Source organism: Lonchura striata, chromosome 11 (assembly GCF_046129695.1).
Source record: "Lonchura striata isolate bLonStr1 chromosome 11, bLonStr1.mat, whole genome shotgun sequence".
NCBI lineage: Eukaryota > Metazoa > Chordata > Aves > Passeriformes > Estrildidae > Lonchura > Lonchura striata.
In genome coordinates this window covers 15,052,936-15,077,861 of record NC_134613.1, presented here as the reverse complement: position 1 = coordinate 15,077,861, position 24,926 = coordinate 15,052,936, and the positions used below count along the sequence as shown (strand labels likewise).

The 24,926-nt window shown below is 37.6% G+C and overlaps 1 protein-coding gene across 1 annotated transcript in view; it reads left to right on the top strand.

Annotated features, from left to right (window-relative positions):
• The window catches only part of BNC1 (basonuclin zinc finger protein 1), a 40,670-nt gene extending 18,414 nt beyond the window's left edge, over window positions 1–22,256 (top strand). Inside the window, exons 2-5 of the mRNA XM_021537557.2 lie at window positions 15,880–15,982; window positions 16,144–16,379; window positions 17,601–19,522; window positions 21,575–22,256. Coding sequence (XP_021393232.2) covers window positions 15,880–15,982; window positions 16,144–16,379; window positions 17,601–19,522; window positions 21,575–22,256 — 2,943 coding nt within the window. The remainder of the gene's footprint in view (window positions 1–15,879; window positions 15,983–16,143; window positions 16,380–17,600; window positions 19,523–21,574) is intronic.
• The last annotated feature ends 2,670 nt before the right edge of the window (window positions 22,257–24,926 follow it).

Genomic DNA, 24,926 nt, shown 5'->3' with positions numbered 1-24,926 from the left:
AGTGAGAGCTGGAGTGATGTAACTGGCTTTCCACACATCTCAGGAAACTTTATCTAGTACTATGCCTTTAGCAGGCCTGTTTGTAGTTTGATTAGTGTTCAAAACCTGTGCTGCAGCACACTAAGTTTAAATCTCTTTTCCTCTTCATGTGCTAGATTATAAAAAACATTGAACTTGCAAGTTGTTTGAAACTCACAACTTTCTTAGTCTTGCTGACAGGTTATCAGTTCTCCTCATTCTCACAGTCTTCTTTCTCTTCCTACTTCCCCAAAATCTTGTGTCCCTATAGTCCTGGACAGCAATTCCGACTCCTGTTGGCTTTTCTCCCTGAAATGTGACCTGGGTCCCAGAGATCATGGGGTTGACCATTGCCTCACATATCTTCTGAGAAATATTTAATCCACATGTCTCTCCAAGGCAAGTGAGCAAAGCATTAAATTAGTGTGAAGATCTTTGCCAGCACCAATTTAAGAAAGAGGGACATGGCGTATTATGTGGTTGGAATTTAGGCCAAGCAGGCAGGACATGGAGGTTAATGCCATTGTGCAGCCAACTCTGGGAGGTATAGTGTGAGGCAGCAGCATGTGGTTGGGGAATTCAGAATTTACATTCCCATTTGCCTAGAGAACACACTGGCAGAACAAACCTACTTCCAGTGTTTAGTCAGTGCTTGGTTATTTTCCTGATATTCTCTTTAGGGTGATGTTTTTTGAATCAAACACCAAAATTCGGGTCATGATTGAAATTTAAGAGACAGGAAAAATCTTTTATTGGGGATTGTATTGCACTTTCTGCTGTATGACTCAGTGTTTGTTTGTAGTGATTCCCTACAGTTAATGCCCATTTTTAATGTACCCTAGATAATAAAATCAGTTAAGAGCAGCAGCTTTTTTTTTATGGTCAGTTCCATGTATTGGGACTCTTCTAAAAATCATGAATACTCTTGCATTTGCTTAAGAAGTTTTAGGACTTCATAATCTGCTCTACATCCCCCTACATTCATGCTGCTCTGAGCACACAGGCTGGGACATGGAGAAGGAACAGGCTGGGACAGGTGGGAGGAGAAAGCTGCTTTCATTGGGCTGCATTGTTACACTGTGATTTTAGGTATTTGTTCTGACATACATGGAGTTCAGACCTGGGGACCCTTTTCCTTTGCCCTCAGCACTGTCCCTGAGAAGAACATAATGAGGTGCTATAGCTTCCTCAAAGAGCTTACAATTTACATAGATTTAAAACAAAACAAAACAAAAAAAAACTAACTCAGAAGCAAGGAACTATAAATCAATTTAAATAACTTGCCTGAGGTCAAACAGCAATTCAGTGGCAGAGCCCCAGGTGAAGACCAGGACCACTGTCTCAAGGCTGGTGCTCTATCCCAATGTCTGTTTCTTTTCCCAAGAAGCTGGAAGAATCTTTAGGGAAGTCACCCTCTGCTTTCTATGTTGGTCATTCTTAAGATACATCTCGGTAACTGCTCTGTACAAGTAAGCTTGAACTATGAATCAGCTGAAATTACTAAAAAGGCTGTTAAAAGTACCAGTATTCCTTTAGAAGTTGACCTGCAAATACAAATAGTGCCTTGCACATGCCACATTATGCTAGAGATCATTGGATTCTGCTAAAAGACACACCAATAGTAAAAAAAATTGCTAATCAGAAATAGTGAACAATTTAAAAAGAGCATGAATATGCTCCCATTAAATATTCATTGAAAAAGCTTGAATAATGAAAACAATGCTTAAAACAAGACTGTTAGTAGATAATTAATTAAGAAAACAGTAAATTGGTCCTAAAGTGTTTGCTGTGGATAGTTAGCCCATTTAATAAGAATTATCATCTTCCAGGCAAATGGCAGATAGCTGGTAAATAGGTTTTTCCTGGGAACTTGCTAGAGGGGAGAGCAGCTCTCCACACATCTAAGTTTTAGTCACTTATCATTTTGAAGTAAATTCAGACCTTCTGGCAGTTTATGTAATCTTAAGCCACTCATCTCACCTCTGTTGCAGAATTTTCAATCATGTTGAGTCCTTTTTAGTTAGCATCACTGCTTATTTCATTAAGAAGGAAATACAATTTTAGTAACAAGGTGTGCCTTTGGCTTTGAGTTAACATCTTGAGAGAGCAGCTAAGTTTGGTGCCCATCAGAGAGCAGATGCTTTTAAAACACTGCTGTTAAGAATCAGTTCAAATAACACCTTTTTAGCCATGACTTCTTGGGTGCTTTTTCCCACAGTTTACAAGACCAGTGATAATCCATGTGTCCTCCAAGAGATAAGTGCCTGGGGCATCTTGCAGGGCCCAGAGGTGGCACTGGAGCCTCCATGTGGTGCTCTGTTGGGAATAGACCAAGTCACCACTGGTGGCTGACTCTTGCCACATTTGAGTGCTTTTTGCCAGAAGGATCTGGCAGACCATTCTAGGAAACTCTATCCATCTCTCTGTTTTCCCATCTGGTTCAATAGCTTAGCAGGAGATATATGGCATAGTTTGAGAAACCTAAGGATTTAGGAAAGCATGTGCTTCCTGTCATGCTCTGTAGGACCAGATTCTGGGATCATGTTTGCCTTATCCCTGGTCTGATTCTAATTACTGCCATGCACTTAACATTAACTCTTCACCAGTATTTACCTAAGTGTAAATTAGGTTCTACTTAAGCCTTGTGCATTTATCTAGTGAATAACAAACAGGATTAGCAGAAGACAACTAATAAACCAACAATAATAATATGTTAGCTGTCTTCTCCCTACAGCCATCTTATTTCCTACTACCTTTCCTATGGGATTACAGGTATTCATCTGGTCAGATGTCCTGGTATATTCCTACTGGGATTCGCTCTGAGTTCACTGCAACTTGCTCATGTCTCTCTGGTCTACTATAGTGTATTCCTGAGTTAGCAGAGTGCAAAGAAATTATCTACAGGAGTTAAAAGGCACGGAGAGGAAAAGTGTTTTGTCCTGGGGGTTTGTTTTGTTTTTTTTTTAAATAGGTGAGAAAGGACTATGACAAAAATCCTGCTCTAGCTCATGAATGCAACCCAACACCTGAATAACTAAAACCAGATTTTGGCCCAATTACTAGAAAGTAATTCTTCTCCTGTCTTTATGACCTGTACTGCTGTTAATAGGAAGCTTCAACTTAACAAAAAGGAATAAAATTCAGCCCTAACTCAAAAGTCAGTTGATAAGGGGAAATGTTTAAAAAATACACACCCCACTCAAAGAACCTTTGAGACCTGCAAATGTTTAAAAAGGAAAAAAAATCAAACCTGCAGCAGCTGCAATTTGAAAAACAACACTGACACTAAAAATAAGTAGTTTTACTTATAAGTATCTCATAGCTTATTTGCAGATAGTTGTACACTCTGAGAAGAAGAAGAAAAAAATTGTAATAGGCCCTAGGTCAGCTGCATTGATTTAATGCATTACTTAGGCTGCCAGAGCAGAGGTAGAATCTCCTCGCACTGCATTAGGAGCGCCTCAAGCCTCCGTGACTCCTTTTGATCAAATCTCTGTGAAAGATGAGTGTCATGCCCTCTCCAAGCCAGCTGTGAGGGGACTGCCCTGCGACTGGAGGAGCGCGCTGGAGCACAGCACTCCGGGGCAGCGAGGTGAGAGCTGGCTGCAGAGGTGAGAGGCAGACACAACTTCATACTGTAGGTCTGGAGAACACCAAGGGGGAGGATCTTATTTCACTCCCCTGTGCACAGCCTGAGCATACATCAGACCTTGAGGTGCTCAGAGTCAGACAAGAGTAAAGAGGCGTGTGATGGTTCTGCCTTAGTACTTGTACAGGCAGGAGTGTTTCCAGTACTTCTTTGTACAACTCACTGAGGGAATGGGAAACTGTTTTATAGCTCTGGAAACATAAGCACAGTAAGAATGTCTGAGGTAAGGAAAGTTCTTTGCAGTTCTGTATGAATGTATGTTTTTACTGTGCAACTTTTACTTTGGCTATGTACTGTGGAGATATAAAAAAATGTTGCATTGGTGTTGTTTGGGGTAATGAACAATGGAGATGAGAGCTGTAGGGAGCTCTGCTCTCCATTTCTTAATTATGAAAAGATACTGTAAAAGTAGAAAACTAGTTTCTGTTAAAAAAATCTCTTTTCTTTCTGCTGTGCACTGTAAACAACTGTGTGACTTTCCTGTTCTACAGTAAGTAATGCAGAATTGCAGGCTGATTATAATAAGCAGAGCCATCACTTGTGTAATTGTTTTCCAATTGAAGTAGTAGCATGTAAATCATAAATACTTGACAATGTTTAATTGTACAAGTCCTCAATATGCATTAATAGCAGTAAAGTCTGTGATTTGTGACTCAAATGTGTTTTGAGTCAAGTGCTTTAACCAGATACATTATCATTATCATGACGTATAAATGCACTAGAGAGCAGACAACAATGTAATTTCACTACGAAGTTCTTTAGAAATTACCACTAAAGTGGAGTGTAATGTATGCCCTTTATATACAGTTTATTTTTGACTATTTAACATCCAGAAAATAAGGCAAGCAATTCTTTTCTTAGGATCAGTCTGTTTGTATTTTGGGGGGGGGGGGGGGGAGGGGGGGTGCCAGGGTAGGGGGGAGGAGGGGGGTGGGTTTAAGTATGAGTGTGTCTGTATGGGGGGGTCTGGGTTTTTAAATATATTGTGCCAATTAAGAGTCTTGTATTGTGATGCATTTAACTTATTTATTTGGTTTTTTTTCATCACATAGAAAAATAAACATGGTTTAATTGTGAGCTCATACATAATGAGGTTTTGTTAGATGTGTTTAAGATGCAGCATTTTACTTTCTGGTTTATTAATTGGTCAAATACTTCTACTCGTCTGTGTAACGAATTCTTGGTTTAAAACTGACGAGAGGGCATATCACTAACCCAGGGGAGGACTACTGACAGGCTGTGGTTTATCCTTCTGTAAAATCCTACGGATAAAAAGTGACACTTTTTTCCTCTTTCTTTTTCTTTTCTTTTTTTTTTTTTTTTTTTTTGTTTTGTTTTCATTTTTAGTTATTTTTCAGTTTGAATAACCTTGAAGCCAGGCAACATTCTGGTATTTTGGGGATGTGGGAGAGGGAAAATAAAATAGGCTAGTTTTGTTTTAATTTAAAACAAACCATTGTTTGAAAGGCATTTAACAGTCAATTTTCACATCTGATCTGAAGTTGGATTTTATTGTGCTCATTTAGCTGAGATTGTTGTTCAAGCAATTCCATATAAATTTTTGTAATTCATGTAACTACTTGGCTTCTTGAACCTCAGGAGCTGATTGTTTGTCTTATCTTTTGGTGAGCTAACTCTGCGTTATGTTGCAAAACCTTGGGGCATGTTGTGTTTCTTCGTGTTCCTGCAGTCTGCAAGTGAAGTCAGCTTCATTAGTTTCATGATGGCACATCAGTACATGGCTGGTGTTGCCGCTTCCTTCAAGCTACTCCCGGAGCATGATCTGGGCTGCCTTGGTTTGGATAAGCTTGTAAGGATTTGTCAGCCAGATGTGACAAGATTGTCAAGAGGCAAGTAAAGAAGGAGATCTGATATTAATCAGTGCATAGCTTGGAGCCAAACTTTCTCAAATGCAGTGTAGTAACATGTTCTTCTCATTTACTGCTTCTCTTTGTGGCTATAGAACTGCCACTGTCTGAGTTTGACGGTTAAAAGGGATGCCAGCTAATAGTCTTTAATTGTAAGGATACAATTCTAGGTGGGAAAAGATCATATGCTTCTATTTTTAACATCCTTTTGGAAAATAAGTGCAGTTTGTTGTAAGATATGCGAGCGTTACATTAGACAAGAGTCTGTTTCTGTCCTTTGGTTTTAAAACAGTGAAATTGTGGCTCAGCTCTCAGTGCTAGAGGAGTGGGAGGTGGGGGAGTCTCACTCCACCCCAGGTCATGGGGCAAAGTGGGTCCACCATTATTTTAACTGCTAACAACAGTGCGTGTTGGTTTGCTTTGTTCTAGTGATTAGAACAATATACACTGAAGAATATCTTTCTAACTGCACCTTTTATAGAAAAGGGCAAAATATGGACTTCTGAAGAATGTATTAGATTCTGAACTAGATTATTTACCATTATATGTATAGTGCTGATAGTAGGTTTTTTTAATAATCAGTGTAATTGTGCAATTCTGTTTGAATTAAGCGCTAGAATTTTAAGCCGTTTGCAGCTTAATCAGACTTTTAACAGTAAGTGAACAGGTAAAAAAATAACTAATCTTATGGAAAATACATTTTTGTTATGCTTAATACATTATGTAGATATTTTTTCTTGATTGATTTCTTAAAAGCAGTTATTCTTTTTATTCTTTGAACTACTGAACTATCTGCAACCTATTCAGAACCCTAAGAATAATGGTATCTACAAACATATACAAACATTTGAGAGAGCTGAATCTTCACAGAAATAGGAGAAATTATTACAAATATTGGGTCACTTCACGGGTGTTTCCTTGAACTTCTGCCTCCTGAGGCTGTGGTGAGGTTTGGCCTTTTGATACCAAATGTCTTGACTTCCAGCTTCTGTGTCTGTTCATGATACTGTTAAGAGATCTGTTCCTACATATTGAGCATGTAATTCCATTTCCAATCCAACAAGTCAGTGAATTTTTTGGTTTGCAGCAATAGATTTTATTACAATGATGCTAAACACACCTCTGATAAAAATAGAAATGTTTTATTTTAGATTACAGCTTTTGTTCCAGATACGTGTTCTAAAAGCATTTTGGGATGATTTGGCATTTAGCTAACATTTTTCATGAAGATTTGAGCTGAGGTTTAGGTACATGTCTTGAATTCATTATTCCATAAAATATCCACCAAAAGTAATGGAGAAAAACTGATTTTGCCCTCTGGGTCATCTCCTGTCACTTCTGGCTTCAGTGGTGCAGTTCCTATGTGCTGTTCCTCTGTGCTGGAAGCCAGCCGGTTTTGTCCTAGCAGATGCTACAATTGAAATTTTACAGCAAGTGTAATTTCCTGTCTTTTTTTAGTTTTTGTTTCTTATTATTTTGTTGCTGTCATTTAAAAAATCCTAGAGATTGAAATTTCAGTATTCAGACCCCAAAAATGTATTGAGGGAATGAGGAAAAGTGGCAGTTTTTAACCAACTTCAGTCATTTTAGTATAAAGAACAGTATTTCATTCCATGCTTTAAAACCATTAGAGAATTTAAACAAAGAGGAAAAAAATAGAAAAATGCTATTTTTTTTACTTGAAATTTCAAATATAAATGATCATCAGTGAAAATTATGTGTACAATAGGTATTTTTTTATGTGAGAGTAACTGATGTCTGAAAGCTAGGTGAAAATTTCCTCACATGTGTTCAATAAAAAGGAATACTGAGTTTTAAATTGTGAAATTACCAATGGAGCTACGCTGTTGCGTAAAATATTGCATAACTGTAGCACCATAGATAGTATCGTGTGTATGTGTACAAATAGTGTTTGGGTTTAAAATTTATGAAATTGCATTAAATGAAATTGTGTAACACTAAATGGTTCAGAGAGCTGTTATTTCACTTTTATTCCTTAATCCATGTGTTCACTCCATATCAGGAAAAAGGAAGAAATTTTAAGCATGTATATTTTATGGCTTTGAGACTTAAGCAGCAGTGCTAGGAGCTGAAAGATTTAGGATTGTCTTTAAAGCATTAACTCATCCACATTGCACACATGCACCATTTCATAAAGTACGTAAAGAGTTAAAAGCAAGTTTTAAAGGCCTTGCAATTTATATATTCTAATATTCCTCATTTCTCTGGTACTTGTGCTAATAATTTGTGTTAATAACACTTATTTCTTGGTAGCATAGGGATTAGAGTTAAATATTTAATTCAGCTTCAGTTCATGGCTAGATCTGTAGCTTCACCATTTAGTGTAGTGTGCTTAGTGTGTCAGTATGGATAAGTAGTATGTGCACAATTTATTTGTTAGATTAAGTAGCACCTAGTGCTTTATTGCATAAAACTTCACACCCTTTCTGTCCAGTGACTTACCTTTACCCCTAAAGTCTGACCTGTTTTTTTCATCAATATCCAGCAATCTGTTACTCACTTTTGAAATGCACTAATAAGAAAAAAATTTCCTGTAAATTTGTTAAAAAGGGACATTACTTTAATATATTGTGATAGATACACTGCTTAATACCAGCAAAATATTTCTGACCTATGCAGGCTAGGGCAGGTATGCTGTCAGAACTGTAGCATTGCAGTCTGTTACAGAATCAAAGGTAAATAACAACTAAGATAATGATAACATGATCTTTTCCTTCCTCAATTTGTATTTCTTGTTTTCATTTCCAAACCAAACCGTAAAAGAGGCTCTGCCTATGTCCCTGAGGTGGACCGAGCTGTCTGTCAGCACTTACCTGTTGTTAATAAATGAGATTAATTGCAGCATAAGCCAGTCTATCTACAGCCACGCTGCTGAATGGCAAAATGAAGTTTTACTGTCCAGTGCTTTTTGTTTAGAGCAGCACTCGAGTGTGTGTGCTCACGCTCACACGCACACACACACGAATTCTTCTCTCTTTATAATTATTTTGACAGTGCCATTAACAAGAGTTGCCCTAAGGGGCCCTGTAGGGTAAGTGACATGCATGAGGAGTGATTTTCATCCCACAAGTTATGCTGTGATTAAAGCCTGGCCTTGCAGCGGGGCTGCCTTTCTCAGCAGCAGCTCCTTGTGCTTCCTCGCCCGCTGCGGTGCCCGAGACTGCCCCGAGCTCCTCTGCCTCGGCCGCCAGAGCTGCCACGGGGCCCAACCAGCTCTGCATTGTGAGGCTCTGCTTAGCTCAGTCTCTTGTCTCAGCTCCTCACTGCCAGGACTCTTTTCATGTAGAAAAACTTCTTAATGAAGTGTTGATATGGGGACTGTCTTTTAAATCCATAAGAAGGGTTGATTTGACAGAGTGGTGCCATCCTGTGAAGGTATTACCTAATTTCACTTCTATCTTACTGAGCTTATTCACTCTGCTCAAATTTTTGTCTGTTTTTGAGGACATTTTAGTCAATTATTACAAGAGCAATTAAACATTCTCAACTCAAGGTGCTCAATTGCCCCCATAAGAGAGAGATTTGGTCAAATTCTAGGCCAAAATTCGATTTGTTCAGCCCCACTGAGGGAGAGGGTAATGGAGTAATGTAATTTGCTGCAGGCTCTGGGTTGTAAATATCCTGATTATGTGTATTCTTAGGCTGTGGATGTTTAAAAGGAGGTCAGGTTTTGGTATCTGACCCCAAATAAACAGTATGGATATATACATAATGATCCAGATAATTAATGGGTTCTATTCCATCGTCTTATCTAGAAAATGTATTCAACTTGTGGCCTTTGTGTACTTCTAGAAGAAAAATCATAATGTAATTCTCCCACAGAACAGGGGTAAGTGGGAGCTGAGTGGTAGCTACACCAGCCAAAATTTTCAGTAGAATTGGGTAAGATCAACTTCTAAATCCATGGTTGGCCTCAGAAACAAAAGGTTTTTGTCTGGACTTTTCAAAGGTTCTTGCACCTCCTAAACTTGGTAGGAATAAATGGTTGGTGTGAATGAAAACCAGCCAGATGACCAAGGAGCCATTGTCAGATTAGGAACTGAGCTGTGAGTGTAACTTTGTTTAGTGGCACTGTAAAAAGCAAATTCATCCACCTTTCCCATCTATCTCCTAATTGGTCTCTTAAGCAGGAGACAATAATTTTCCTAAATTATTTTACTAATAAGAAATTTGTCATATGAATCATCTTGGGCCAGCATTTTTAATGTGTCTGAATGGAGAAGGTTGGAGCTATTTGGTCAGTTTTGGTTGTTTACTCTGTCTCATCTGTGTACAACTTTTCTCTACTTAATTAAAAGCTTAAAATACAGAAGATTTCAGATAAGTTTTCTGGATACAACAAGTTGCAAAGCTGGTTTGCTTTTTAGGAAAGTTTGTTGTTACTTATGTTTATTAAATAACTATTAACAGCAGCTGTTACTTTGTAAAAAACAGGTTTTTTTATAAGACTGTGAAAGTAATATATGCATTCAGTCCAATATGATTAGAAATGTTATAAGGACATTTTTCTTATTTTAATAATTTTGTATAATTATTTTTAAAAATTAGAAGATGTAGTATAGAATTAATAGAACTTGCAGCAACCGAGTGTAGTGGATTAGATGGAAATGTACTTGAATGGAAATCCCCTTGTTTCGGGGGCTCAGACTGTGAAAGGCAGGCAGTGTTTCTGTGCTGTGGTGGTGAGGAACTTTCCAGGACCTTAAGCACGTGACAGAAGGAGCCACCACAGTACTGAGCTGGACACATGCAAGTTGTAGCATGGGCCAAGTCTTTGTGCAGAGTAACTCTCAGCTGGGCCTTGCTGTCAGACCTGTGCACAGCAGTGTGCTGCAGTGCACTATTCTTCCCTTTTCCCATTCCCAGCTCCACTCACAGGCAGCACAGGGCTTCCAAATTCTGTCCATCCTCCAGGCATCCTGTTGCCTCTTTGAAGTGAGCATGTCAGGAAGAAGAAAATGGCCCAGAGCCTTTCCTTGAAGATGCTTCAGGGGCCCTGCTAATGGTCTCCACAGGCAGATGGGAGTCAGAGCCTTTCTAAACTGGGAGTACATTGAAACTTTCAAGGAACAATTAGAGGTACAGGGTGCTTAATCAAACAGATTTCATATCAACATGCATTTCATGCCTACTTGTTGGGCTATGTCTTCAACAAGTACTTCCACCATCTAGATCAGCCCAGCACGTTTTTTGATAGCGTGTGGAACATGCTGGCATATATTTTAGTTCCAGTAAACTACAGAGAGCTCACCAGCATATTGAAAACTGACGTCTGTCTTGAGGAAGAACAGGCAAAAGGACTAAACATGCACTATAGAGTGGACGGGGGGGGTACAAATACATGTAGAATGGATAAAACCCCAGATATTAGTATGATATGGGTAAGTTGGATTGTGATACAGTAAAAGTAAGGTGAACAAAATGTAAATTGAGAACTTGTTTTAAATCATGACAAAACTGACAGACTGTGTTATTTATCAGCAGAATATATCCCAAGGGAAAGTGGCAAAAGTTTCCTGACAAAAATGGACAAAGCAAAGCTTTGCTCATTTGTATCATGTGGTAAAGGATGGCACTGTGAGAGATGCTTATGATAAAGAGGTTTTGATTTGTTTCTGCTTTCAGTGGTTGTGCAAAGGATTCAAACACAAAAGTAATCAAATGTAAGTCAGTGAGGAAAAAGGAACTTATTTAAACTCTGAAAACACACAAAACCTGGTGGATTATAGTAATAACAGGAAGGAAAAAAAAAAAAACCAGAAGGGCAACTTCACACTCATTTGTATTTACTGTTGTCTGTGAAAGGCACACAGATTTAGATTTGGCCTTTGAGTTAGCTGTGGCTGTCCTGTTAATTTAAGAGATGGTAAAGGTATCTATCCCTTTACTTCCCTCGCAAATATTTTACAAGGAGCAAGCAAGAAAATACGTCTAAATCACCTCATGTATGTCTCATGTTTAATTTTATTTCTTCCCCCACTGTAAATCGTGCCTCTTTCTGCACAAGTGTTGTTATTGTGGAGCCACTGTAGGTCTATTCTGCAAATTTGTCTCACTTCTTTCCTACAGGATTAGTGCCCACCAGAGCACATACCATGGTGGGTTACATATATTCAGTGGGATTACCACTGATGATGAGATGGCCAAGAGATACAGCTTGTTGCTAGAAACCTGAGAGAGAGAGGGCAATGAAAGCCATATCTGCTATAGCTCATCTAATTAAAGTTTCTCTCATGTGTTTGTTTCATTTAACTAAAATTCCTTCTTCAAACTTGCATTTTAAACTGATATAAATTTCTAAGCCCCGCCTGCAAAATATATTCCTGTAACCTGGCATCAATGACACCATTTTGTCAGTAATGCTCATAGCAGAGCAGGGAACTCTCAAGCTCTTCATGTGATGGCAGTAGCTTGGAAAAAAAGCAGCAGTTTTTAAAGTGGTGAGAAACTGTGCAAAATAGCAAGGGTTTTTCTTAAATTCCAGAAAGTGCCAGAAGTGAGGGTGCTAACCTGTGCATTTCCGTTGTTAAATAGCACCAGGGTAATCTGGGACTTGCTCTTCCATGTTACTGGTGTCTGCTCTTGCTGCCCTTGCTGCGTGCAGAGACCCAGAGCAGCTTTCCAGCATGAGCACAGATCTCCAACTCGGTCCTGACAAGGTCTTCAGTATTTCCTTGCTTCTTAGTTTATTTCCCAAGCCAAAGTGCTGTCAAACCAGAACCCTCTTAATACTGAATGAGATTGGATATACTTATCATGCCCTTCTTGTCTTGCTGCTTTTTTTTAAACCTGTTGTGTATTGCAAGTAAGCATATGTCCCAGGAGACTTCCTCAAACTTGCTTTGTGAAATCAAGCATGATTATATAGCCAGAATCAGCATGAGTATGTCCCATTAGCTTGGGCTTTCCCTTAGCTGTGAGGGCTGTGAGTGGGTTGCAAAGAAACATTCAGTAAATTTTGAAGCGTAACTGAAGCCACATCAATATCTGGCAAAAAAAGTATGTGAGCAGGCGTGACTTGCAGGCAGCACATGTTAAGATGCAGTGATTAGTAGTCAGATGCTTTTCAGTGTCCAGTTTAATGGTTAGTGTCTGTCTTGTAATGATGGATCATTTTTATTTAAAGTTCAGTATTCAGATTCCCATGATCATGCTGGTGAAACCACAGAACATTTTGATCAGTCTTTTCAACTCTATTTTTTAAAAGAATTAAGAAAGTGGGTCTGATAATGGATTAGGAAAGATCCATTTGTGAAGGAGAGAGTGACTGGAAAGCAATACCAAGATACTTGATGACAGCATAAGATTTAGTTTTTTAGACCATCTGCCTTCTGTTTCTAGAAAATGAAATTAAATAATTATGTGAATGAAAGGATTGTACTTTAAAAAATTTCAACTGTAATTTCCTTCTACATTTCCAATCCTTTAATTATAATTTTCAAGCTTTGCATCTATGCAATACAGAAAGTTATTTCTTTGTTCTGCAGAATGAAATTGTGTGTACATTCCACTTGTTAGGAAAATAAAGCTTATTAAAAGACTTGATATAATTATAGTACCTTAGACTAGGCTATTAAGGACAGTAGGATTAATGGGCAAAAGACAAGGGTATTATTTTCATGAAGTATTGCTAAATTTCTTTTCCATAAAGCCTGATATGTTTTAATTTGGGAGATAATCAAGTGCATATCTTACAAATACCTTTTTAAGTTGAACAGTAACAATTTAAATTGTTATTCACTGATTATTTCAGACATTCATTTTGCTTTCTTATATATTCTGAGACTATATATTATTTTACATGTTGCTAGAAAAGCTTTAGGAGACACAGGCTGTGACAAGCACAAATGAAGGGAAATACAAAAAACCTGAAAAATCACTGTTGTTTCTTCTTAGGGATTCTTTCAAGTAATTTTTTAAGTCAGCACAGATCCCTGATTTGAGGGTGTTAGCAGGATGCAAGCTAACGCTTTCTAGTTTGCAGAAGCAATAATGTGACTTGAGAGAGGTTCAATTCAATATTTAGAATAGAGGGGGAACTCTACTCCCTTTATAACAGCTGCTTTCATATATGTAAAACAAAATGCCCTCCTTTTACTTGTTCCTGTTTTGGCATATGCAGTCTTCTACACATACACAGGAAAGCAAAATAAACACGTGTACTATACAGAAGAATGTTCTTACAGAAAGCTATGAAATGCAAAATTTGGTGTGGTGTATCTCTCTTGTCCAAGTACACAAATTAAATAGAAAAAGTAGTTTTAAAGGTCAGTGATTTGTGGAACGTGTCCAAAAGAAAAGGAATGAAAAAAATGTTGAAATCTCAATTAACTTATCATCCTGACAGCTTTTTACATTGTGCAGATTTCTGTTACTTCTTGCAGAAAAAGGAAGTACTCTTTTGTAATTTTGTCTGAAGGAAATGTACAAGATGCATCTATGGAATGCACTGCACCTTACTGAACCTAGCAGGGTTGCCTGTGGAAGGGCTTCAGTCCAGGCAAGTCACAGAATATTATGTATGCAGAGAGGCAGAAGACTCAATCTGCATTATTGTTTGATATCTTGTGGTAGAAATGAATCCACAGTCAACTACACATTTTCTTCCCCCAACCTTTCCATAAGAAATTTATGGCTTTTTATTGTTATATGGAAGTATTTTAGCATCTAAGTGAGAATACATCCTCCATTAAAATGAAGCAATACTGCATAGGGTATTGATGTGTATTTTATGACTTTATGGGGAGCACAGAGCTTTTCTCAAGTACACAGAATTTTGCAGCGGCTCCTTTAAAAGATTAAAGGCAAAGTGATTCAGAGGTTTTAAGAGCCCTGTTGCCACTTGTTCCAATTCTTCAAATACAGGCAAATTTCAGCATCAAGTCACTGCAGTTTGGAGATGAGCATGTAAGGTAACTCATGGATTTAAAATCTCACTCCAAATCCATTACTGTGAAGCACTAGACATCCAAATGTCATGAACACGCTTGTTTATAGTAACCTTTTGTATGCAGTGTCCTCTTCTGCCTTGAGTCAGCCAGAGGCTGCAAGTCTAAAGAAATGCCCATTGTAAATCTCAGTGAAATTAACTTTCTGCAATGTACGTCTGAGTTTAAGTGTTTCTTGCATCCATCTTTCATAGCAAGCTTTTGGACAATCAGGCTTCCTTGTATGTTTTCTGAAGTGCCAGTGTGGGAATGCCACATTTCCCTTCTTCTTCCAATCTTACCTTACTTTCCTTTAGGTATTTTCAGGAGTGGAAGTCCCCATTTTGCATAAAACTTTAGGAGAGGTAATATTAATTTAAAAGCAGAAAAACACCTACATTTTACAATTGCGTGATCTAACTCTTTTTCCTTATTATTCCAGTGAAGGCTTTCTGCACATATTTGCTTTCCCTCCCTCAGTAAATATTCTGTTTATACAGGAGCTATTCTCAGTGCCAGATCCAAGCAGTGCAGAATCCTGCAAAAGCTTTGCTCTGTAGAAAATCCCTCTGGAGCTTTAACTAGGACCTTCAAGTTGTCTGTTTGCCTTGTCCAGCAGATGGGCACATACAGAAGAAATCATATATTCCAGGAAACAACTTTGTAGCAACCCATTGATTAGGGACATCTGAATACTAATTTGATTTGCATTATAGATGACCTTGGTGAGAGTAAAGCGATGTACAAATTGAACAGTGCAACTGGTGTTCTGTCTGCTCTATTTTGCTTTCAAAATGTGATTGTTTAGTCTTTGAAGAGTTAGAGTACTTTTTGGTGAACTTTGTTACTGAGGAACATTAGTGAACTCCTGTGTCTTTGACAGAATACAAATATTCCATGTGAATTCTGGATGTGTAGGGTATGGCATCTGTGCAGAGCTGATGCATTGCTCATTAGAACATGCTGTATTGCAGTAAGGAGTGCCAGCAAAACTGCAAGAGAGGGGGTCTTTCATCTGTACAGCTTTGTTTTCAAAACTTCCTAATAAAATGATCATGCATTAGGATCATAGCTTAGATTAATTCATAATTTATAACAATAATTGTTATGAAGGTGCTTCAACCTAAATAAATCCACAGAAGTGTTCCTGTGCATATTGTTAAATATTCTGCTTCCATATCACTGTAGTGTTTCTGCTGTGACTTGACTCTTCCAGGCACAGGTAGCCTTGTATAACTCAGGCTTTGCCTGGATTACTTACATTGCACATTGATAGGTCTGGGTTGGTATGTTAATTCTGTGTTCATGTGGATTTTATGGGGGTACTGTAGATGTATAATCTGCACACTCTGAATGGCACTTATATGTCACCTATCATGTTTCCATTGATCTCCAGGCTATCCGGTGCACTCTCGTGAACTGTAGTTGTCAGTGTTTCAAACCTGGGAAAATAAATCAGCGACAATGTGACCAATGCCGGCATGGATGGGTAGCACATGGTAATATCTGTTTTTACAATCTATAGAAAACCATTTAGGATCCTCATAACTATTACATGCTTTTCGTGTCACTCCTCAATCCCCATCCCAATGTTAGTTGCATTTCATTTTCTCTTTCTCGGGACTGCAGTTTATTTACATTTTGTGATTTTTATTTTCAGCCCTGAGCAAACTAAGGATTCCAAACCTCTACCCATCAAGCCAAGTAGAAATAGTTCAATCCAATGTTGTCTTTGATATCAGTAGCCTCATGTTGTACGGAACCCAAGCCGTTCCTGTGCGCCTTAAAATTCTGCTCGATCGGCTTTTCAGTGTTCTGAAGCAGGAAGAGGTGATACAGATTCTCCATGCTCTGGATTGGACACTGCAGGATTATATACGTGGATATGTGCTACAGGTATTTAGAGGGGCTTGTAAAATAGAAATATGACAGTTAAGTAGTTTTCTATCTTAATCTTCTCAGTGGTTCACAATGTGTTAACAGTGTGGCACATCTGAAAGGCAGTAATAAACCTGTACAAGCTAATGCCAGAAAAGAAAAGGTGGATTTCTAGTGATTGGTTTATTTCTTAGTTGGACTTAATTGAAAGCTTTCTATTTGCTCAAATCTAACAACAAAGGTAAGCAAAAAATAAAGATCAAAAGTTACTGGTAATGTATCAAAGTAAAGGCTTTAGAACTCGTTCCAGTATTATTTAAACAGTGAGTTTGCTTTTATACAGCAGAATAATACATCAAGAAATAAACTTACCATTATTTAAAACACCAGGGACAATATTCATCTCTGGTAGTGCTATCGACTTTACTGGGGCTGCAGCCAGCGTGTATTTGGCCCTATGTGCTTACACTGATATTAGTCCTTGCTGCTGTGGAAGTTACCTTTTATGTAAAGTAACATTATGATCTTACATTATGACATGAATCAATATTTAATGGTCTTGATAATCTTGCTTTTTAGTGTTAGGATTAAAAATATGGAATCAATTACCTTGAACCTCTATCACATGAAAAATTTATAATGTTACGTTCTTCATCATCTTAGAAACTCTTACATGCACTGTGAAAAATCTCAGTAGGCCATCAAATACATGTTCTGTGATAAAATATTTATTGTAGTTATTGGGAAAAGTTAGGCATAGCTAGAGTTTGAAAGAACTCCAACACTAGTGTAATTACAGCTGTGCTCTGTGAAAACTGGCAATAGATCGATATAGGTTCATTTGTTCTCTGATCTTAGTTGCTTGGAAGATTATTAAACTTGCAATGAAAGAATACTTGACTTAAATGAGGAGCTAAATCTTGGTCTGATTGCTCCATCTCTCCTGTCTGTGCTTACAGGATACTATCTGTTGTTCAAATAACGTGTCTTAATTTTTGTGCAAAAAAAAATAGTTTATTGGAAAGTATTACTGTCAGTTCAGGAAGAAATAATATCACCAATGTGATAAAATTTGGAAAAAATTATCACAGAATTCACATTAATCTCATTAAATGGAATGGTTTTGATTTTTTGCTAGAGAATAAATTTTAGTCCCTGAAAAACATGAGAGATTTGAGGGGAAGTGTTTTTTGTTTGCCTTAACTAATGTCTAACGCATTTAAATATTTTTGGCTTTAGGATGCTTCAGGAAAGGTGTTGGATCACTGGAGCATAATGACCACTGAAGAAGAACTGGCTACTCTGCAGCAGTTCCTTCGCTTTGGAGAAACTAAGTCCATTGTAGAGTTAATGGCAATTCAAGAGAAAGAAGGGCAGTCAATCATAATACCACCACCAACTGCCAATTTGGATATTAGGGCATTCATTGAGAGCTGCAACCCACACAGTCCTAATTTTTCTGCTTCCTTGGACAAAATGAGTCCCACCAGCATTCATCCCTTTGAGAATATTGTAAATAGCATGGCTTTCATGCTGCCATTTCAGTTCTTCAGTCCAGTGCCTCCACCTTTGATAGGCTCACCACCAGAAAGACATTTGATTGAGCAAGGTCAAGACCATAGCAACGAAACCAAACAAGATCTTCAGATACCATTTTCTGAAAACAGTTTCTTAACTTCTAGTTCCACACCGTTTCAAGTTGAAAATGAGAGGAGCATAAATGGTCCAGATATCACTAAAACAGAAGATGATGCCCTTTTAAGTGATTCCAGTTCACATAATACAGCAGCCAAGCTTGAAATGACAGCACTATCACCAGAAAACAAAATGAAATCTGTTGAAAAGAATTCTGGGCCTAGGAAAGGGCGTGTCTTCTGCACTGCATGTGAAAAAACATTTTACGATAAAGGTACTTTGAAAATACATTACAATGCTGTTCATCTGAAGATAAAGCACAAATGCACCATTGAGGGCTGCAATATGGTGTTTAGCTCATTGCGTAGTCGAAATCGACATAGTGCAAATCCTAACCCCAGACTCCATATGCCAATGAACAGAAATAACAGGGATAAAGATCTAAGAAATGGTTTGACCATTGCTGGACCTGGAGATAGTAAAAGGACAGAATTCACAATTTTAACTCCGGATAGCAGAACTATTTCCAACTATGCCAGCTCTTGTACAGATTCAAAAGGCCAGGTGGGATTTTCCAGTATTGGACATAATGGTGTCCTCTTTCCAAACCTGAAGACAGTACAGCCCGTTCTTCCTTTTTACCGTAGTCCAGTCACACCAGCTGAGCTTGCCAATACTCCGGGTACTCTTCCTTCTCTGCCTCTTGTTTCTTCCTCAATACCAGAGCAGCTTGTTTCCAATGAATTGCCATTTGACATGCTTCCCAAGAAGAAGTCTCGTAAGTCCAGTATGCCCATTAAGATAGAGAAAGAAGCTGTTGAGACACCCAATGAAAGTAGCGATGTTGCCAGTTCTGAAGATGATTCACGCCTGCAGGGGGTAAGCGATGGAGAGCTTGAGACCTGTGAGCATAAGATAGAGAAGCGGGTGACCGACAGGGTGGAAAAGCACCCCCATTCAGGTAATTCATGGAAATCTCTCTCTGGGGTAGAGGGCCCAAAGTATTTTGAATCTGTCTTTGCACCAAATAACAAATACATCGAGGATATCTCTGAGAATGAATTGCAACACTGTGAGAAAGAGGTTAAACCAGAAGAAAACCAACCATTAAAAATAGTTTCCCATGAGATTATATATGAAGATCCAAAACACCACCACAGTGATGTTATAAAACCAGTGACTGAACCCCCCATGTATATTAAAGAGCAGTCAAACCACAGGATTCCTAAAAATGACTGCCCTGAATTGCAACACCACTTGCTGACCGGGGGCTTTTTCAGCACTTTGTCAAACAGGGGTGCTGCCATTCCTTGTTTTGAAGACTCTAAAGATATGGATCATGTCAGTCAACATGCACTAGGGATTCAGAAGGAAGAAAGCCGCTTTCATTGTGACATCTGTAAGAAGACTTTTAAAAACCCTTACAGTGTAAAAATGCATTTCAAAAATGTACATCTCAAAGAAATGCATATTTGCACAGTTGAGGGCTGTAATGCTGCTTTCCCTTCTCGTAGAAGTCGAGACAGGTAAGAAAATTATAAACAAAATTGTATTTATTTTACCATCACAATGGAGCCTAATTTGAAATTAAAATGAGTGTTTGAGGAATGGAGCCTACAAATATTTTCTGTGTATCCTCGTATAACAGGTATGATAACTTATCAGAACATGCTTGAAATGAAAATCCATTGAAAGAAACATTTCCTTTCCACAAGACTACAAGGTATTAAATAAAGCTATGAAAATTTCATAACTGATAAAGACTGCAGTAGTTGAAAGAATACTTTAGTACATAAAGGGAAGGCTGTAAGGGTATGAATTCAGCAATTTTCCAGTAGATGCATATGTGGACTTACATGTTTAATATGTACTTTCATATCTATTTTAATGTATACAGTGTTTTTAAAGAAAAAGCAATGAGGTCATTTTAGGAAATCTTCACTTGCCCTTGTCCTTTCTTTACTCGAGGATTTGGAACAGACTGGTGAGAAAAAGCCCATAAGAAAAGCAAGATTAATCTTTGTCAGCCCAAAATTAACCTTGTGCAGTGGTAGTCTAACACTATCTGGTGTTTACCCATATCAGTAGTGCTTTTCTATGAGATTAAATACTAATTTCTAAACTAAAGCATGAGCTTGATTCAGTTTAATGTTAATTTCAGTACTGTATTGCTGTAATTCATTTTATTTCAGCCTATTACGCACGTTAACTGAGTAACGAGAGCCAAGGTTTTGTTGTTGACCATCAGTAATGTATTTGAAGTGGTCAGATAGGTAACAAAGCTATTCAAGTGCAGCGAAGTGTTACAAATTTACCAAGTGTGTGTAGGGGTGTTAGAGCAGCTTTTGGCTGCAGGGAACATGCCTGGATAGTAGTTCGGAGTGACACAAGGTTTAGATTGTCTGTAATCTGCTAGGAGTGCTGGAGCCAGCTGATGCAATCCAGAGAGGATGAGCTGGTCTCTGAGGACTGGCTGCTGCATCTGAGATGCACAGATTCATCTGCTGCTGGCAGGGCTTCATACCCTGCTGCCTGCATCTTTCCAGATGTGAATTCCTCTGCACTGTAAGTGCGATATGGGCCACAGGAAAGAAGGCCAGCAGTAAGATTTGCATTCACATGCCACAAATTCCTTCCCACACCAATATGTTGAGATAAGTTTTCACATAGGTGCTTTTGGAAGATGGGTTAAAAAAAAAAAAAAAGGCAAGTGAGCTCAGAAGACATTTTACAAGCTTTGTAAGCTTTGTACAAAACAATAGTTATTTGTAGCAACTTTGCAGAAGTTTCTAGACTAACACAGAGTAGTGTGACTACAAGTGCTAAATATTTGTGGGCCTTTTTGAACAATTCATGGTTCTGTTTAAACAATGAGGGCGAGGAGAAAGACAAATGTTTTGTTTGTATTACAATAAACTCAGCCTTCTAGACGGAGCCTGTAAGTTCCCAGTGAGAAGATTGGTAATATTCAATGAGGAGCAGTGATTCTATATGCTTTGGTGGTTTTAAACTGAACCCAGAGATGCCCATTTGAAAACTGCCAGTTGCATATAATTCAATTTTCCTTTTTCAAGGATACTCCTGTCAAGAAAAGGCTCTGTACTGATGTGTACAGCTGCATCCTGGACATGGTTGCAGTACATGATATCATCAATATTTTTTGCAGATTCAGATGTCAGTCTTTTCCTGCTTTGTCCGTTGGGAAAGAATCTTGTTTCTTAATCACCTCAGTCCATTCTCTGATCTCAGTTCAGTTGACAGGTTTCTGGTCTGTCCCCCACCTCTTTTAGACTTAGCACTAGATCTAGCAGAGCAGACAGCTACCCCCAATGCAGGTGATTGCTGTAGAGTTATTGCATAGAATTTGATATATGTCAGTGCAAGCAAGTTCAGAAACCCACTCACATGTGTAAATTGTCCATGTGCACTCCCAGTGTAGTAGTTGGTCAAATCTGAAGTATACAATTCATGCATGCTACTAAATATTGATTTTTCCCTTTCTTTGTTTATGATCATTATGAAACAGCTGTTAAGTGAGGTGAAACACTTTCTTGCTAAGCTTGTCTTTGTTCTTCTAGACATAGTTCAAACCTAAATCTTCATCATAAACTTCTGACTAAAGATACACTGGAATTCAACAACCATTTCAATGCAACATACCTCTTGAAAGACATGGCTAAGGAGTTTTGCCAAGATGACTCTTTAAAACAACACGTTGGACGTACTTCTGTAATCTTCAAAGGAATGAACAGAACAGGCAGCTACATTTTTCCAATGAGCAAAATTGCAGAACCCTGTTCTGAGAGTTATGGATATGATCCATTAAATGATGGAGCTGTTCTGGATCTAAGCACTACTTCCAGCATTAAATCTGAAAGCAGTGCTCATTCTTCTTGGGATTCTGATGGAGGAAGTGAAATATGCACCATGCCCTTGGATGATAGTGATGAAAGCTGTGAAGGACCCAGCCTAATGCCCAATGATGATCTCTACCAAGACTGTACTCTAATTGAGAAAGCTAATCAAAACTTTATAAACTTACCTTCCAGTTTGCCAATAACTTGTCATATATGTCAAAAAACATACAGTAATAAAGGAACTTTCAGGGCTCATTACAAAACTGTGCATCTCCGCCAGCTCCACAAATGCAAAGTCCCAGGTTGCAACACAATGTTTTCATCTGTTCGCAGTCGGAACAGGCACAGTCAAAACCCCAATCTGCACAAAAGTCTGGCTGGGTCACCAACTAACTTACAGTAAGATCAGACTGATCTTAATTTATTTCTGCTAAGAATTAATCATTTCAATTAAGGAATGTGTTAACATTAGTTTTATTTAAGCTCATTTGACTTCTAGCTCACTCAACAACCACAAATTCTTTTCTCCTGTGTGTGCTCTCCAGCAGTTTCAGTTTGCAAAGCTTGCTGCTGTAGTTTTTGTGCAATTGTTTGATGTTGAACAGCTAAAACTTCTGTAAGGAAAAGAAGACATCTTAGAAAGGGGGGAAATAAGGAGACATTAATTAAAGTGTTTCTGATACCTGTGAAGTATTACTTGCCACAATAGGAGTGTCAAATGAGAACCATCATTACTTGTGTTTACATGTTAAATGGGTTGTTGTGTTGTGTAAGAAATGAGTAATGATTGGGGTAAGTTTCCTCTGGTTGGGTTGAGAATTTTGAAGCTGCCATTTCATTCCTGAGACCTTAGTCTGAAGTTGACTTGCAGTGTTAGTAGACGAGAATATATGTACTTAACTATACCCCAAAATCCAAAGGCAAAAATACAAATTTGGGAAGACTGCATAAAGTCCAAATCCTCTGAAAATCCTGCAGTCCTTACTCTTTAAGTTTGCAATTCATTTCAGTAAATATTACAGTATTTTGGGTTTCTTAGAATTTAATACCATTTGCTTTGCAGGAAAAGGGGCTACTTAATTTTTTGGCAGAATAGCCTGAATAAATATGAGACATTCTGATAAATTGTAGTGATAGAAAGAATGAATAAGTTAAACAAAAATTTCTAAACTATAGCAAATGCATCCACAAAATAAGGGAACAGTAAGCCCTTTAATTTAAAATGCACTTTTTGAGTTCTACTTTCAGAAAGAGAATTTTTTTTGTTAAAAATATATATTAAAAAAAAAAAAAGGAAAAAGTCCCCATCTAAATATCCAAACTGCTTAGGAGCTTGAGGGTGCAATTCTAAGCCTCTGAGAGAATGTGGATGCAGTGGATTGATACATCTTCTATGATGCAGCAATTATTTTCTCTTACCAGTGGGGGATAACATGATCTTTGCAACTATAGAAGGATGCTTATTCTCATTCACACCTCTTTTTTTTTTTTTTTAATAAGAAATTTGTTCAGTGTCTGTTAAAATGTTTCATATCTTTGAAGTTGCCCCTGTAATTAACAGTATTCTGCATTACGTTCTATGCACTTAAGAAGACTGGCCTTGCATTGTATTTAAAAACACTTTAATATTTAATTTGTACTCACATCATACAAATGCTGTGTGTGTACTTGTGGTGTGTCCTTTTTCAATCATTTGCAAAGAGGAAAAGAAATAAGAAAGCAAGTTTTACAGTACCTTTTTTACTTTATTCCACCAGTGGAAATCTGTTGATCAATTCTAGTATGCAAGCATGACATTGACAGCACAATCTGTACATATTATACCAAAGTGCTTACAGTATTTGTGGTTTCTAGAACTAGTCTAGTTTTCCAGTATAACTGGATCTTAGTCTTTTTTCATTTTTGTGACTGAATAGAAATAGACTAAAATTCAGGATTTCATATGTATGTAGAAAGAATAGTACAATGCTATTGCCATATGTCTTGATGTTTAACTTATTCTAAAAAATACTATGGTATTGTAACCATTTCATATTGTATAAAAAAAACAAATGTGGACTGATTATTTCACCAATTCTTTTGAAAACTGGTTTGTGTGTGAGTATGGGTTATGCAAGGAAAAAACATGACACAGTTGTAAATGTTTGCGCTCACTAGAAGTGGTTTCCATGCATTGTGTAAAGTAATCTTCTATTTTTTTAATTTACTGTAGGTTTATGTGATATTTAAAATAATACATTTGTGCTTGAAGCCGTCAGGAAAGTCGTGCCATTGCTTTGAGGTTTTGTGTTCTGGGGGGAATCGGGGTTTTGATTTTTTGGGGGGAATAGAGTGGTGTTTGTTTTGTTGAGGTTTTTTCATTGTTGTTTTCTTCAGATTTTTAGTAGAAACTCCTATCAGTGGGGGTCATAGTTGGAAAGCTAAGGGCACAATCACAGGAGACACAATTGCTCCCAGCCTTTTGATAGTATAAATCTATTATTTGTTATCCAGCTATTTCAAGCTCTTTTTTTTATATACATATATATATATATATAAACATCTTTGTTTAATCATTAACTGTTTTTTTGAAGCAAAATGTGATGTAAACAAATGTAATGCCCATTTACTTAGTTTTCACTGTGTCAAAAAAAGAAACACATTTGTATACCCTAATAATTTTGTATGTGTTAATAAAAACCAATAATAATGCCTCTGATTGATTCAGAAAAGAAGGCTTTTTTGCTTGAAAATACTGCTATTCGTAATTTTGATTTTAAAAAAAAAGAAATGTTTCTGTCTGTAGAGAGCACTGGTTTGACAATGATACTAACTTATTCCATAATAAGGAAGTGTCATTATATTAATGAGCCATTAGAAGTAATGTAATAAATGTTGTCAGATATTTTATTGATATTTTTTTTCTTTGTGCAGTAGGCAAGGGTAGAGGTTCATTTAAAAGGTGTCAGCTAAACAGAAGGTAAACATCTCATCACTGAGATCCACACTGAAAGATATTTTGTGCCCTCTTTATTCTTTATACTTTGGAAGGGTTTAGTGGGGGTTTTTTGTTATTTCTCAAAAATCTGGACAA